General features: G+C 38.3%; 1 protein-coding gene across 1 annotated transcript in view; it reads left to right on the top strand.

The window, feature by feature from the left end:
* Positions 1 to 12406, top strand: part of LOC139727483 (adhesion G-protein coupled receptor G6-like) — a 38551-nt gene that overhangs the window by 22634 nt on the left and 3511 nt on the right. Inside the window, exons 5-8 of the mRNA XM_071638459.1 lie at positions 1262 to 1402; positions 2583 to 2771; positions 9028 to 9429; positions 11660 to 11830. Coding sequence (XP_071494560.1) covers positions 1262 to 1402; positions 2583 to 2771; positions 9028 to 9429; positions 11660 to 11830 — 903 coding nt within the window. The remainder of the gene's footprint in view (positions 1 to 1261; positions 1403 to 2582; positions 2772 to 9027; positions 9430 to 11659; positions 11831 to 12406) is intronic.

A 12406-nucleotide genomic window follows, 5' to 3' on the forward strand; every position in this document is an offset into this window, starting at 1 on the left:
CACTGCATGGATGAGATCTGTCAATGAAAGAGGCCAGCCTATACGAATGCAGATTTGTGTTTAGGGTTTGTGTTTAGGGTTTTTCCTAACCTTTTATGGTTCATAACCTTTAAGATGGCCACCTGTTGGATAACTAAAGTCATTCCCACAGAGGCAAACCCACACAATCCATTTTTCTCTGTTCATATTCAACACATAGCTCGCAGCGACAGACCATGTCTTAGATGTGAAGAGAGAAAAATGGAAAATGGATAATTTAGCCTTTATGGGAATTACCCAGTTTTCAACAACGTGGCCATGTTGAAGGCTATGAATCATAAATGGTTAGAAGAAACCCTAAACACGAACCTGCAGTCATGCAGGCTGGCCTGATGATTCGACCACCTCCATTGACAGATCCCATCCATGCAGTGAGATATGCATTGTTCCTTCACAGTAACATGCAAACTTGGAAAACGTGCAATTTGTCATTGTTGTCTTTAAAGTTCATGTGCTCAGTCATGCATGACATTCTGTCAACATAAATAGGTATCAATGGAAAGAGGAAGAGTTCCCCTTCCCTCTCAACCAACATTGCACTCTCCATAGCCGACAATTATACAATAGTATAGCCCTCCAAAATTGGATGACTTTTTTTTTTTTTGATACGCACTGTACAAAACTTTTCTTTCTACCCAGTAATTGTCCTATAATTAATGTGTAAACATATTTTACAACTACTGCTGCTTCTGGATCTCTCCCATTTTCTCTTTCAATTCATTGTTTTGTTTTATTTTTCTTCTCGTTTTCTTTGGTTATGCAAAGGCAACTGGACAGTATCCAACCTTTATTCACTTTGTTCTCGGCACAAAAAAGATTGCCATCAAAAGTCTTTGATGTGCGTGTAACCACACTGACCTAAGTCATTAATTTCTTTCAGTCGCTTTCAGTTTTCATACTAGCTTTGTATATGACGGTAAGCCAGTTGTTCGCGTGATATCGAATGGGGAGTGCTGGACGCTTTTTACCCGTGGGGTATATCATAACTATTGATGCAACTTTTTAAAGATATCGTGTTCATGATTAATTGGTTTATTAACAAGACACAAGACCTACAGGGAAAAGTTTGTGTGTCCTTGATGCTCGGTATTACATTCGATTTGATTGCATGCTTTGCTGCTGACGTTGATTATCTACACAATGTCTCCCTAAAAATGGATCCAGAGTTATATAATATGATATATGATTTACACACAAGTTCCCTGTTTTGTCTTTTACACAGACCGACATTACAGCATTTAATTTGCACGATATTATCTCAGATGTTATTGAACTCGTGGAACAGGATGTTTCATCTCAAGGGATAGCTGCAACCGCGCATGTCCTAGAAAATGTGGCGGCCCTTCAGTCTCAAACTCCCGAGGTATTATCAATGGTTATTTTTTTCAAAACATTCTAATATAAGTCCATTGCAAGAGCAGAATAAAACCTTTGCAGTGGTGACTCGTTTTTTTTTTTTTCATTAAAAAATATTTCTTTTTATTTGTGAGTCAACCATAATGTCATATATTCTGCGTTTTGTTTTGTTTTTTTACAAATTTAATAACAAAATCTTAGATTGATAAAAAGAAATACTTAAACTCTTCAAGATTAATGAAGCGGCTTGTTCACGGAGCAGGAGAAGCAGATCAAACATTTTACAGTTGCAATACAACCTCAGCATATGCAAGTGAATTTTATTGGAGACCTACTCTTGAATGTAACTGTAAATTAAATGAATGCTGATTAGGGTATTATGAATAAATTGAAGTCAACAGTTACATTGTACAGTGTCTTTAAGCATATCCTTCCTCCAAAAAAAAAAAGAGTGATCGTTGGCGTATGTACACGTGATATAATAATTTCATGATTGCATAATGTGGTTATGGTGTCACTGCAGACATTCTTTCAAGTTTAGGTTCTATTCAGTCCTATTATATATGAATAATTATATCATTTCAAAATAAGCATTCATTGACTAGCTTTTTATATTGTAATATTACTACGAGACTATGCACTGGGAATCATATTTACGCTAATACAAATATATCTCATGCATATTATCCGTCATGTTTAATAATATTATGCTAAAGTCAGTGATAAATCGTTTATAATGAAACATTCCTTTATACATAGGCTTATGTACTGATCAGCTCTCGAGCGATTTTCTTGCTCTGTCTCACTTGACATTGAAAAGTTATCAAACATAATTGTAATCTATAAACAATTTCAAAATGTGATCAAGTGTGTTAATTTAACAATTCACTCCCTTAGTCTGTTTGTATGCGCGTGCGCACTTTCCGACGATACTGCAATTTTCATGTTGCTATTGTTCTCGAACAATGTCATTGTCACATACTTGTTCGCTACATATTCTTTGTATCTGTAGTGAATATAGTGACACAAAGAGAAGTTCACAAAAGATATCTTACTTTCATCTTTTTGAACTCGTTACTACATTCAATTTGCAAGGAAAGCTCAAACTTTATTATTGTATGCACTAGTTTAAAATTTTGTTAGTCAGTCCATTTTCTTCCACTGTACTTACATTTTTCTTTCCGTAGGTTACAACAGGTGTCGTGAAGATCATTGATAGTCTCATAAACGTCAATAAAGACGAACTCGTGGACGCCCAGAGAGAAAATGGTTCTACCTCCAGAGCGATGAAGACGCTCGAAGACCAGCTTTGCATCGTCAATTTGACGAGTGGTGATGGTACCTTCAAAGCCGTCAGACCGAATGTAGCGGTTCAGGTAAAGTAACAAAAGTTCTCGTACAACCTGATACCCTATCCTAATAAAAAAAAGAAAGAAAGAAAGATAGAACATTGGGAGCAAGATTCTTTTTTTTTCTCTCTACTTTATTTTTGTGGCATAATATACTAGGGAAACAAGTTATAGTGAGCTAGGACTCGGGGCATTGTCTGTCAAGGCGTGATACAAGTACAGCAAAGTCATGGTCAGATACGCCGCGAGTTTGTTAATTATTATATTGCTACTGTCACTGTCATTATTATTTTGCCCAAGTTCCTCAAGTAGAGATTGGCGTTGGCAAAAAGGAACCAACGAGAATACAGTTTCCGTTTTTAGTTTCATTTTGATTTTCTTTCTCTCTCTCTCTCTCTCTCTCTCTCTCTCTCTCTATGTACATACACAGCAACAACAACAAAAACCTTTTTTTCAAGTTCATACTTCTCATAATAGAATATACGTCCAAAGACTATTTTTTATGGCATGTTAAAGGTAATCTAATTGGCATTTAAACAGGTTTGTCGATAAAAGGAAAACTTTCCTCGTATTTAAAGTGAACACATTCCTTTTTCTCATCAGAGGCACAACAGTAAATATTGCAAAATATGCAAATATTGCAAATATTGCAATATTGCAAGAAACACAAATTAATTTCAAAAAATCAGTCTGCGATCTCTATAATTGTCTTTGTAGCCTCCAAAGCTAAAGAAAGCGTTAAAAATGACGTCATTTCAGCGGCAAGCTCGACTACGGAATTTTCCGTACTTCGGTGATTGAAGCGTTCGCGGCTTCTACGGGAAACCCCGTAGATCGACGGATATGGGTTAAGAAAACTGAAAAAAGTAATTTACTCTTTTTTTCTAATTTGTTCTTAAATTCATAAATTCAAAGGATGAAGTAAAGCCGATCTGCCCAATTCATCACCTATATGACTTACTCCGTATGTCATTTAAAGATTGGGTTAACAGAAAACCCCTTCATGCGTAAAATTGTCATTTGAATTAACCTACCAGGTTAACGCCAATTTATGGTCTACGACACGGCAATTTTCTTCCAAAAATTCTATGAAAAATATGTATTGGAAATTTTTTGTTGTTGTTGATAGACCAGGAGCTGGCTGCTGGTCAATTTACCCCATCAAGCCCAAAAGGTTTGACCCCTCAAAGTTACTGGGGCCACCCCCCTCATTACAAAACTGGGCGTCAGCCTGATACCTGAGGGCGGGGTCGTCCCCAAGGGACCCCCCCCCCAAAAAAAAAAAAAAAAAAAAAAAAAAATGGCCCCCGGCGGGTGTAATTTACCCCATGGAGCCCATGGACCAAACCTGGTCTAAAAGAATGGCCTAGGGGTGTACATAATACAAATATAAAAACTGACAAAATATCTGGTCGGGAAAGGGGTTGCCAGACCGTCCCCCCCTGGGCCCCCCCTGGCGGGTGTAATTTACCCCACGCAGCCCATGCACCAAACTTGGTCCAATGAAAGTACTATGGGTGTACATAATGAAAATATAAAAACTGACATGATATCTGGTTGGGAAAGGGGTTGCCAGATCCCCTCACCCCCCCCCCCCACCACCACCACCACTCATTACGCCCTATCAAATTTGGCTGGGGGAAAGTAGGCCCCACTATGGGTGTGCAAAAAATAAAGATAAAAGCTGACAAAATATCTCACTTACAAAGAGTAATCAAACACATCCCCTACCTTTGCTACCCCCCCCCCCCCATTTTTTAGTGTGAAGGGCCTATACGGTTTGGAGAGGTATGAATGAGCGTGTCATAAAAAGTAATAAATGGAACTTCTTGAATTAAGATGAAGTTATGACAACAGAAGCATTGTGTGTGTACATATATCCACATGCCCCATCCCACTCCCTCCCCCAAAAGAATGGAGTTATCGATATCTACACTAGAAACATACTCAGACAGTGCAGACCTTTGCCAAGCAGCTCATTTTCACCCATCTACACATGCTAAAAACTGCCAAATTTCCCATATAAAAGCCTTTTGCTTTTAAATGCCATCAACTTCCAGCTGTGTGGTAGTGCATTATACCTTGAGCACATGCCTTTACCTTTAGTGTGCATGTATGCAAACCTCAAATTCATGCAGCTTGAACTCCCAATTCCATTGATCTCATCTGCCATAAGATAAAAATCATCAAAATTTCATAAAGATTCCCGGATCACTACCAAAATTTATATTTATCATCTGTTTTTAAAATGTAATTGTGTTATTATCATCTTTTCATACAAGTTTCATCCAAATGTGTTCTCAACCTTTCAAGTTGTTTTGCATACAAACAATAATGTAGACAAGACTACAGCTGTAGGGCCTATATATAAGTAACATAAAACCTCAAGTGGCAGAAATAATCACAACTGTATCCAACATCCTACAGTTCAACTGTGTTACCATGCATGTGGAGCAAGCTCATGTACAACAGTACAAGAAACTGTATACCTGTGATACAAAATTGTACATGCAGTGGGTGCATAGGCCATAGTGTGGTTAATTGCATGCATATATTTGTATGTTGTATACATTTTACTTGTTGCATGCAATTATACATTTCGAAGATTGGCAACACGTGTATCATCAGTCTGCAAACAATAAAAAGGCGGTGTTTTCCTGACCTTGGTAAGTGAACTGGGCTTTCCTATTGTAGGTACTATACTGGTAGGCCCCTATGACAGTAGTACATGTATTTCATCACTGGATGACAATTGGTGTCAGTAACAGAGCAAACAAAGAAAGGTCAAGAGTCTAGATCTTGGACTAGATCTAAGTCTCAAATATGCTATGATATGGCTAGATATCTAAAGTTAGACCTATATTTCCTATACATGCTGTAGCTTGTAGAGTATACCTAGTACTATTTGGCGAAACCAAATGAACTGGAACAGGGGATGGATTATCAGCGAGATGTAGTGTATTATGAGTCATAACTGAGAAACCAATAAATAGAACATCAATGTTCGCAGCCTATATAGGTTTAAGTGTCAAAGGTGTGCATTGCTTTAAATTTGCATAGAACACTTAAACCCTGAATTTGTTAAAGTCACTGCACTTCCTATCATTCATAGCTAGAGTCAAAAAGGCAGAATTATACTACATTTCAATTTCTCTATCTAATAGACAACTTTGACTTTAGGATTAGAAATAGCCTTATTAATAGCTATATGTATCATAAGTGTTGAAGATGCAGATGTTCCAGTGAATGAATACTTGCAGAATTGGGTGTGAAGATTAGGCAAATAATCTTAAACTCTCTTTTAATATAGCAAAAGAAATAACAAACTGTCCCTGTGTTGTAGCCACTCCCAGGAGAGGCTGCAGTGCCAGTGTGGTGCATGTAGTAGTCTTTGTGCAGACTCATTGACAACCAACAAAGGTTTGTACCTGTAAACTATTAGAGCTGCACAAGATATAGAAAACAAACAACTGAAGTGAAAACAAGCTTATGTGTACTTTCGCCTCATACATCAGTGTAAACAAACTCAGAGTTGAGCATAAATATTGTAGCAATGCACAATTATAGCTTTGGCTCTAACAGAGGTGTAAGTGAATGACCTTTGGTACATAGATTCCTATATTTTTGCAGGTATTTAAAATATTATCTTACTACCAATGGTTTTGATTTGCAATTTAAGCAATTTGAGGCTTCATTTGGTCACAGCTCTTCAATCTTAAGGCTCTCTGTCCATGTTTCTGGCATGGTAGACATGCTGCATGTACTGTAGCTTTTTCAGACATCGATATCACAATACTTGCAACTTTAATCAGGCTGTTTGTTATTTCTTTTGCTATATTAAAAGAGAGTTTCGGATTATTTGCCTAATCTTCATACCCAATTCTGCAAGTATTCATTCACTGGAACATCTGCATCTTCAACACTTATGATACATATAGCTATTAATAAGGCTATTTCTAATCCTAAAGTCAAAGTTGTCTATTAGATAGAGAAATTGAAATGTAGTATAATTCTGCCTTTTTGACTCTAGCTATGAATGATAGGAAGTGCAGTGACTTTAACAAATTCAGGGTTTAAGTGTTCTATGCAAATTTAAAGCAATGCACACCTTTGACACTTAAACCTATATAGGCTGAGAACATTGATGTTCTATTTATTGGTTTTTCAGTTATGACTCATAATACACTACATCTCGCTGATAATCCATCCCCTGTTCCAGTTCATTTAGTTTCGCCAAATAGTACTAGGTACTCTACAAGCTATAGCATGTATAGGAAATATAGGTCTAACGTTAGATATCTTGCCATATCATAGCATATTTGAGACTTAGATCTAGTCCAAGATCTAGACTCTTGACCTTTCTTTGTTTGCTCTGTTACTGACACCAATTGTCATCCAGTGATGAAATACATGTACTACTGTCATAGGGGCCTACCAGTATAGTACCTACAATAGGAAAGCCCAGTTCACTTACCAAGGTCAGGAAAACACCGCCTTTTTTTATTGTTTGCAGACTGATGATACACGTGTTGCCAATCTTCGAAATGTATAATTGCATGCAACAAGTAAAATGTATACAACATACAAATATATGCATGCAATTAACCACACTATGGCCTATGCACCCACTGCATGTACAATTTTGTATCACAGGTATACAGTTTCTTGTACTGTTGTACATGAGCTTGCTCCACATGCATGGTAACACAGTTGAACTGTAGGATGTTGGATACAGTTGTGATTATTTCTGCCACTTGAGGTTTTATGTTACTTATATATACAGCTGTGGTATTGTCTACATTATTGTTTGTATGCAAAACAACTTGAAAGGTTGAGAACACATTTGGATGAAACTTGTATGAAAAGATGATAATAACACAATTACATTTTAAAAACAGATGATAAATATAAATTTTGGTAGTGATCCGGGAATCTTTATGAAATTTTGATGATTTTTATCTTATGGCAGATGAGATCAATGGAATTGGGAGTTCAAGCTGCATGAATTTGAGGTTTGCATACATGCACACTAAAGGTAAAGGCATGTGCTCAAGGTATAATGCACTACCACACAGCTGGAAGTTGATGGCATTTAAAAGCAAAAGGCTTTTATATGGGAAATTTGGCAGTTTTTAGCATGTGTAGATGGGTGGAAATGAGCTGCTTGGCAAAGGTCTGCACTGTCTGTGTATGTTTCTAGTGTAGATATCGATAACTCCATTCTTTTGGGGGAGGGAGTGGGATGGGGCATGTGGATATATGTACACACACAATGCTTCTGTTGTCATAACTTCATCTTAATTCAAGAAGTTCCATTTATTACTTTTTATGACACGCTCATTCATACCTCTCCAAACCGTATAGGCCCTTCACACTAAAAAATGAGGGGGAGGGGGGTAGCAAAGGTAGGGGATATGTTTGATTACTCTTTGTGAGATATTTTGTCAGCTTTTATCTTTATTTCTTGCACACCCATAGTGGGGCCTACTTTCCCCCAGCCAAATTTGATAGGGCGTAATGAGTGGTGGTGGTGGTGGTGGGGGGGGGGGGGGTGAGGGGATCTGGCAACCCCTTTCCCAACCAGATATCGTGTCAGTTTTTATATTTTCATTATGTACACCCATAGTACTTTCATTGGACCAAGTTTGGTGCATGGGCTGCGTGGGGTAAATTACACCCGCCAGGGGGGGCCCAGGGGGGGACGGTCTGGCAACCCCTTTCCCGACCAGATATTTTGTCAGTTTTTATATTTTTATTATGTACACCCCTAGGCCATTCTTTTAGACCAGGTTTGGTCCATGGGCTCCATGGGGTAAATTACACCCGCCGGGGGCCATTTTGGGGGGGGGGGTCCCTGGGGGACGACCCCGCCCTCAGGTATCAGGCTGACGCCCAGTTTTGTAATGAGGGGGGTGGTCCCAGTAACTTTGAGGGGTCAAACCTTTTGGGCTTGATGGGGTAAATTGACCAGCAGCCAGCTCCTGGTCTATGAGTATATGAATAACCTACATAAAATCATGTATCTATGATGATTTAATTACTTATTTTAATCAGTTTTTTATACAGTACAGAGGATTACAAACGCTCGATTTTGTTTAAATTCATGTTAAATATGTATGTCATAATTGGGTGTGTTATTTAACCCGTTGAGGACGGTTTGATTTTGCTACAACACGCATTTTCCATAGACACCTGCCCGAGTATACTCGGGACTCGTCCTCAACGGGTTAAGCTATTTCTTCTGTGTTCTTTCCTTGTTCATTATCCGTGTGTCTTTTCTCAGGTGCAGAAAGCTCCTCTTGAGTCGTTGGCTGCTGGAATGAAATTTGTGGCTCTGAGCACAAACTGCAGTGCTAACCTCGCCGTCGACGATATCGTTGTCCTCGAAGACACGAGCCAGGTCAACGAGACCTTGAAATCCGATGTTGAGAACGCCATCAGCATTCGCATTGAGCCTCTTGAATCCGCCAATCTGTCGTCGGTTGACTATCCTGCGTCCGAACATTGCCGGGTCGTCTTTTCGGTCATGAAGTCTACAATGTTTGGCGCGTCCAGTCTGGAGAAGGACGATGAATCTCTTACGGAATCTGTCATCCCAAACACCCACATTATTTCAATCACCATCAAGGATACGTGGGAGAGAAATTTTACTACTTATGTCAGAAGTGTTTTTAAACGACTTCAGGTTGGTTGGTTAGTTGGTTGGTTGGTCTTATTTCCCATCATAAAAAAAAAATACAAATGATATGACTTTACAAATATGCAGAGATTACAGAAATACAATGTGAAAGAAGCATACACAAATATGAGAAAAATAATATTGAAAAAAAAAAGAGTATGAGTATACAGACAGACAACCAAAACAATAAGACCAAAGACAGAGTAATAGATTAGATAGAGTAAAACGGCTGGAAAACCCATGTTCAGCGACACTACTGTAGAGTCAGTTGTTGTCCATGAGGACCATAAGAAGAAGAAGAAAAGATAGAAAAGAGGGGAGGAAGGGAGGGGTTCGTATCGTCTTGTAATAACAATAACAAATTTCAAGATAATCTTCTTATTTTAGTGAAAGATCCTTATTCAAATCATAATAATCATTAATTAAACAAATATCGATTTATATAGAAAAAAAAATCTTTGCATAATTCATGGAAAAAAAACACACCGCTGAGTCTTTTTAAAATCGCTTAAATATAACAATTAAATCTAACAATTGTTGTTACGAACACAAATAGGAAGACTATTATGCAACTTTATACTTCTATAAAAAATGTGCGTTTACAACAGCTATTTATTCGAGGTTTGGGTAAAGGAAGATTAATGTATCGAAAATCAAAGGGTTTATAGATTATGATATCTGTTCAAACTGGGTGTTAGATTATTTTAACTCAAAAGGGGGGTTCACACGTACACCAATTAGCGGGGTACAAATCTCGGGATTTGCATCGCGATCGTCATCCCGAGTTTTTTGCACGTGTGGACAGAAAAAAAAAAAAAAAAAACGAAAATAAGCGGGATAAGCATCGCGATGCTAATCCCAAGAAATCTTGCGCTGGTTCATCAATTAGCGGGATAATTGGCCCCGCGCTGGTACGTGTGAACGGTCGGGATTAGAATCTCGTGTTTTATATTCCATCATGCAATGCGCACATCACAACAGCGAGGCCTCAGGCCTCAAGTCTGTGAAGAGGTCCTTCACCTCTTTGGCGCACCAAAACAACAGCGCACGAACCACACTACTGTCGCGTAAAAGACAATGGGCGAAGGAAAGTGCACACAGGCAGTGGGCGCAGAAGGGCGCTGCGTGACCAAGTTTGCAGGCTTTGCTGTTATGTCTATCGGCAATTTAATAGCGGGATAATTCGGTACGTGTGGACGCTTGCCAAATTAGCGGGATACCGATCGCGATCGCTATCCCGCTAATTTGGTTCGTGTGGACGCTCGCAAAAAAACCCCTAGATATGGATCGCGATCGTCATCCCGCTATTTTGTACGTGTGAACCCGGCTATAATGTGCCACGTTCGAACGTCTGGCTCAGTCGACGGCGTGCCAACTTTGCATATTCTGCTCAACAAACAAAGCCGACAAATGTTTCATGCATGGTTGTTACAGAAAAAATAGAATGTGGCTTGGTTTTTAAGATGATTCTTTCCGCTCTATTTTGAAGTTTCTGCATTTGGTCAAGAAGTTGCTACGTGATGATTGAAATATAATATTATCATAAAATAACCGTTCATCTTTTGTCCCACAAAAGTCCCACAAAAGATGATACAGTTATAACAGAATCTTGACAAGCTTTTTTATAATTGTTAGACCCTCGTTAGGACCGAATACATTATTAGAGTTAAACTCTTAGGACGCATGGAGAAATCAGTCAGAGCATGCGACGTCTCGTGTATTTTACTTGAGCTCCTTCAATCTGCAACTCAGATCAAGACTGACTGTCATATACCAAGTGGTGATACAAAACGGACATCCAAGTCTCCAGTCAGCTTTAGTGGAGCTACTTATGAAGACTGACTCTGGTGACCAATTATTATGGTTGAATGTGGTCTGGCTTGGGGCCGAATGTACTTGGGGGTGATGTACTTTAAGGACGGGTCTCCTCGTTGGTAAGAGGAAGACAGGACCACGGATAAAAACAATATTCTCATTAAAAGTGTTGGCCCATAGGGGCTACCGTACCAAACTATCAATATACGAATTTGCTTGGGACTCTGGGATTAACCATTAACAAGATATTTGTTTGCTATTGTCTTTTAGGACTGGATTATGACTTTATCACATTATTTTGTGTCACGAAACGGAAATTCTACTTACCCTAAGAAAGCCTGAAATCCTTCACAATCAATTATCTGTTTATAACTACTTGATTTTCTACTATGTATTTATTGTAATTTATACGACATTACAGGAGGGCGGAAACGGGACAAACATATCAGACCCAGTGTGTGTCTTCTGGGACTTTAATGCGGCCGATGGACGCGGGAATTGGTCTGACTTTGGGTGCGAGCTGGTATCGGCCAATGATGACTCGATACTCATCTGCGAATGCAACCACACCACAAACTTCGCCGTCATCATGGCAAGCTGAATGTTTGCACGAGTCTTCATTGTTTAAAACACACATTGTTTAACCCCGTATAGGAAATCCTACGAAATATGGGTGTAACTAACAATAGAGCTAATGATTGTTGTTGGATTTTTTTTTAATCTGAATACATTTTTTTTTCTTTTTTAAAGAAGATATTAGTCTGCGTGTGAGTGTATTTGATAAATTAGTGAAGTAATAGATTTTTAGAGTTTCTCGAGTTTGACGAGAGAGAGAGAGAGAGAAAAGAATATAGAAAATGTATATTGAACATAAAAACACGTGATTTGAAATAAATTAAAACAAAGATTAGCATGTGTAATACAATCTTGCGTAGCGCAGCAATACAAATATGTTAACATATCGAACCTAACTCTTCTTCTTGAAATTTTTAAGTATACGTATAACAGGGATGTATTCACCCATCAAATTTGATATAAGAGTTGAGAAATAGAGCTGACAATAGAGAACTGAAGTTGTTTAAGATCATAATGAATTGCCACGTTAAATAGAATACTGGCATCAACAAGAACATTGTTAATTAAATACTTTGAATAGTTTCAATAAAAA

This window comes from Diadema antillarum, unplaced genomic scaffold (assembly GCF_040938485.1).
Source record: "Diadema antillarum isolate AM-2024a unplaced genomic scaffold, OU_Dant_1.0 seq00000133_RagTag, whole genome shotgun sequence".
Classification (NCBI taxonomy): domain Eukaryota; kingdom Metazoa; phylum Echinodermata; class Echinoidea; order Diadematoida; family Diadematidae; genus Diadema; species Diadema antillarum.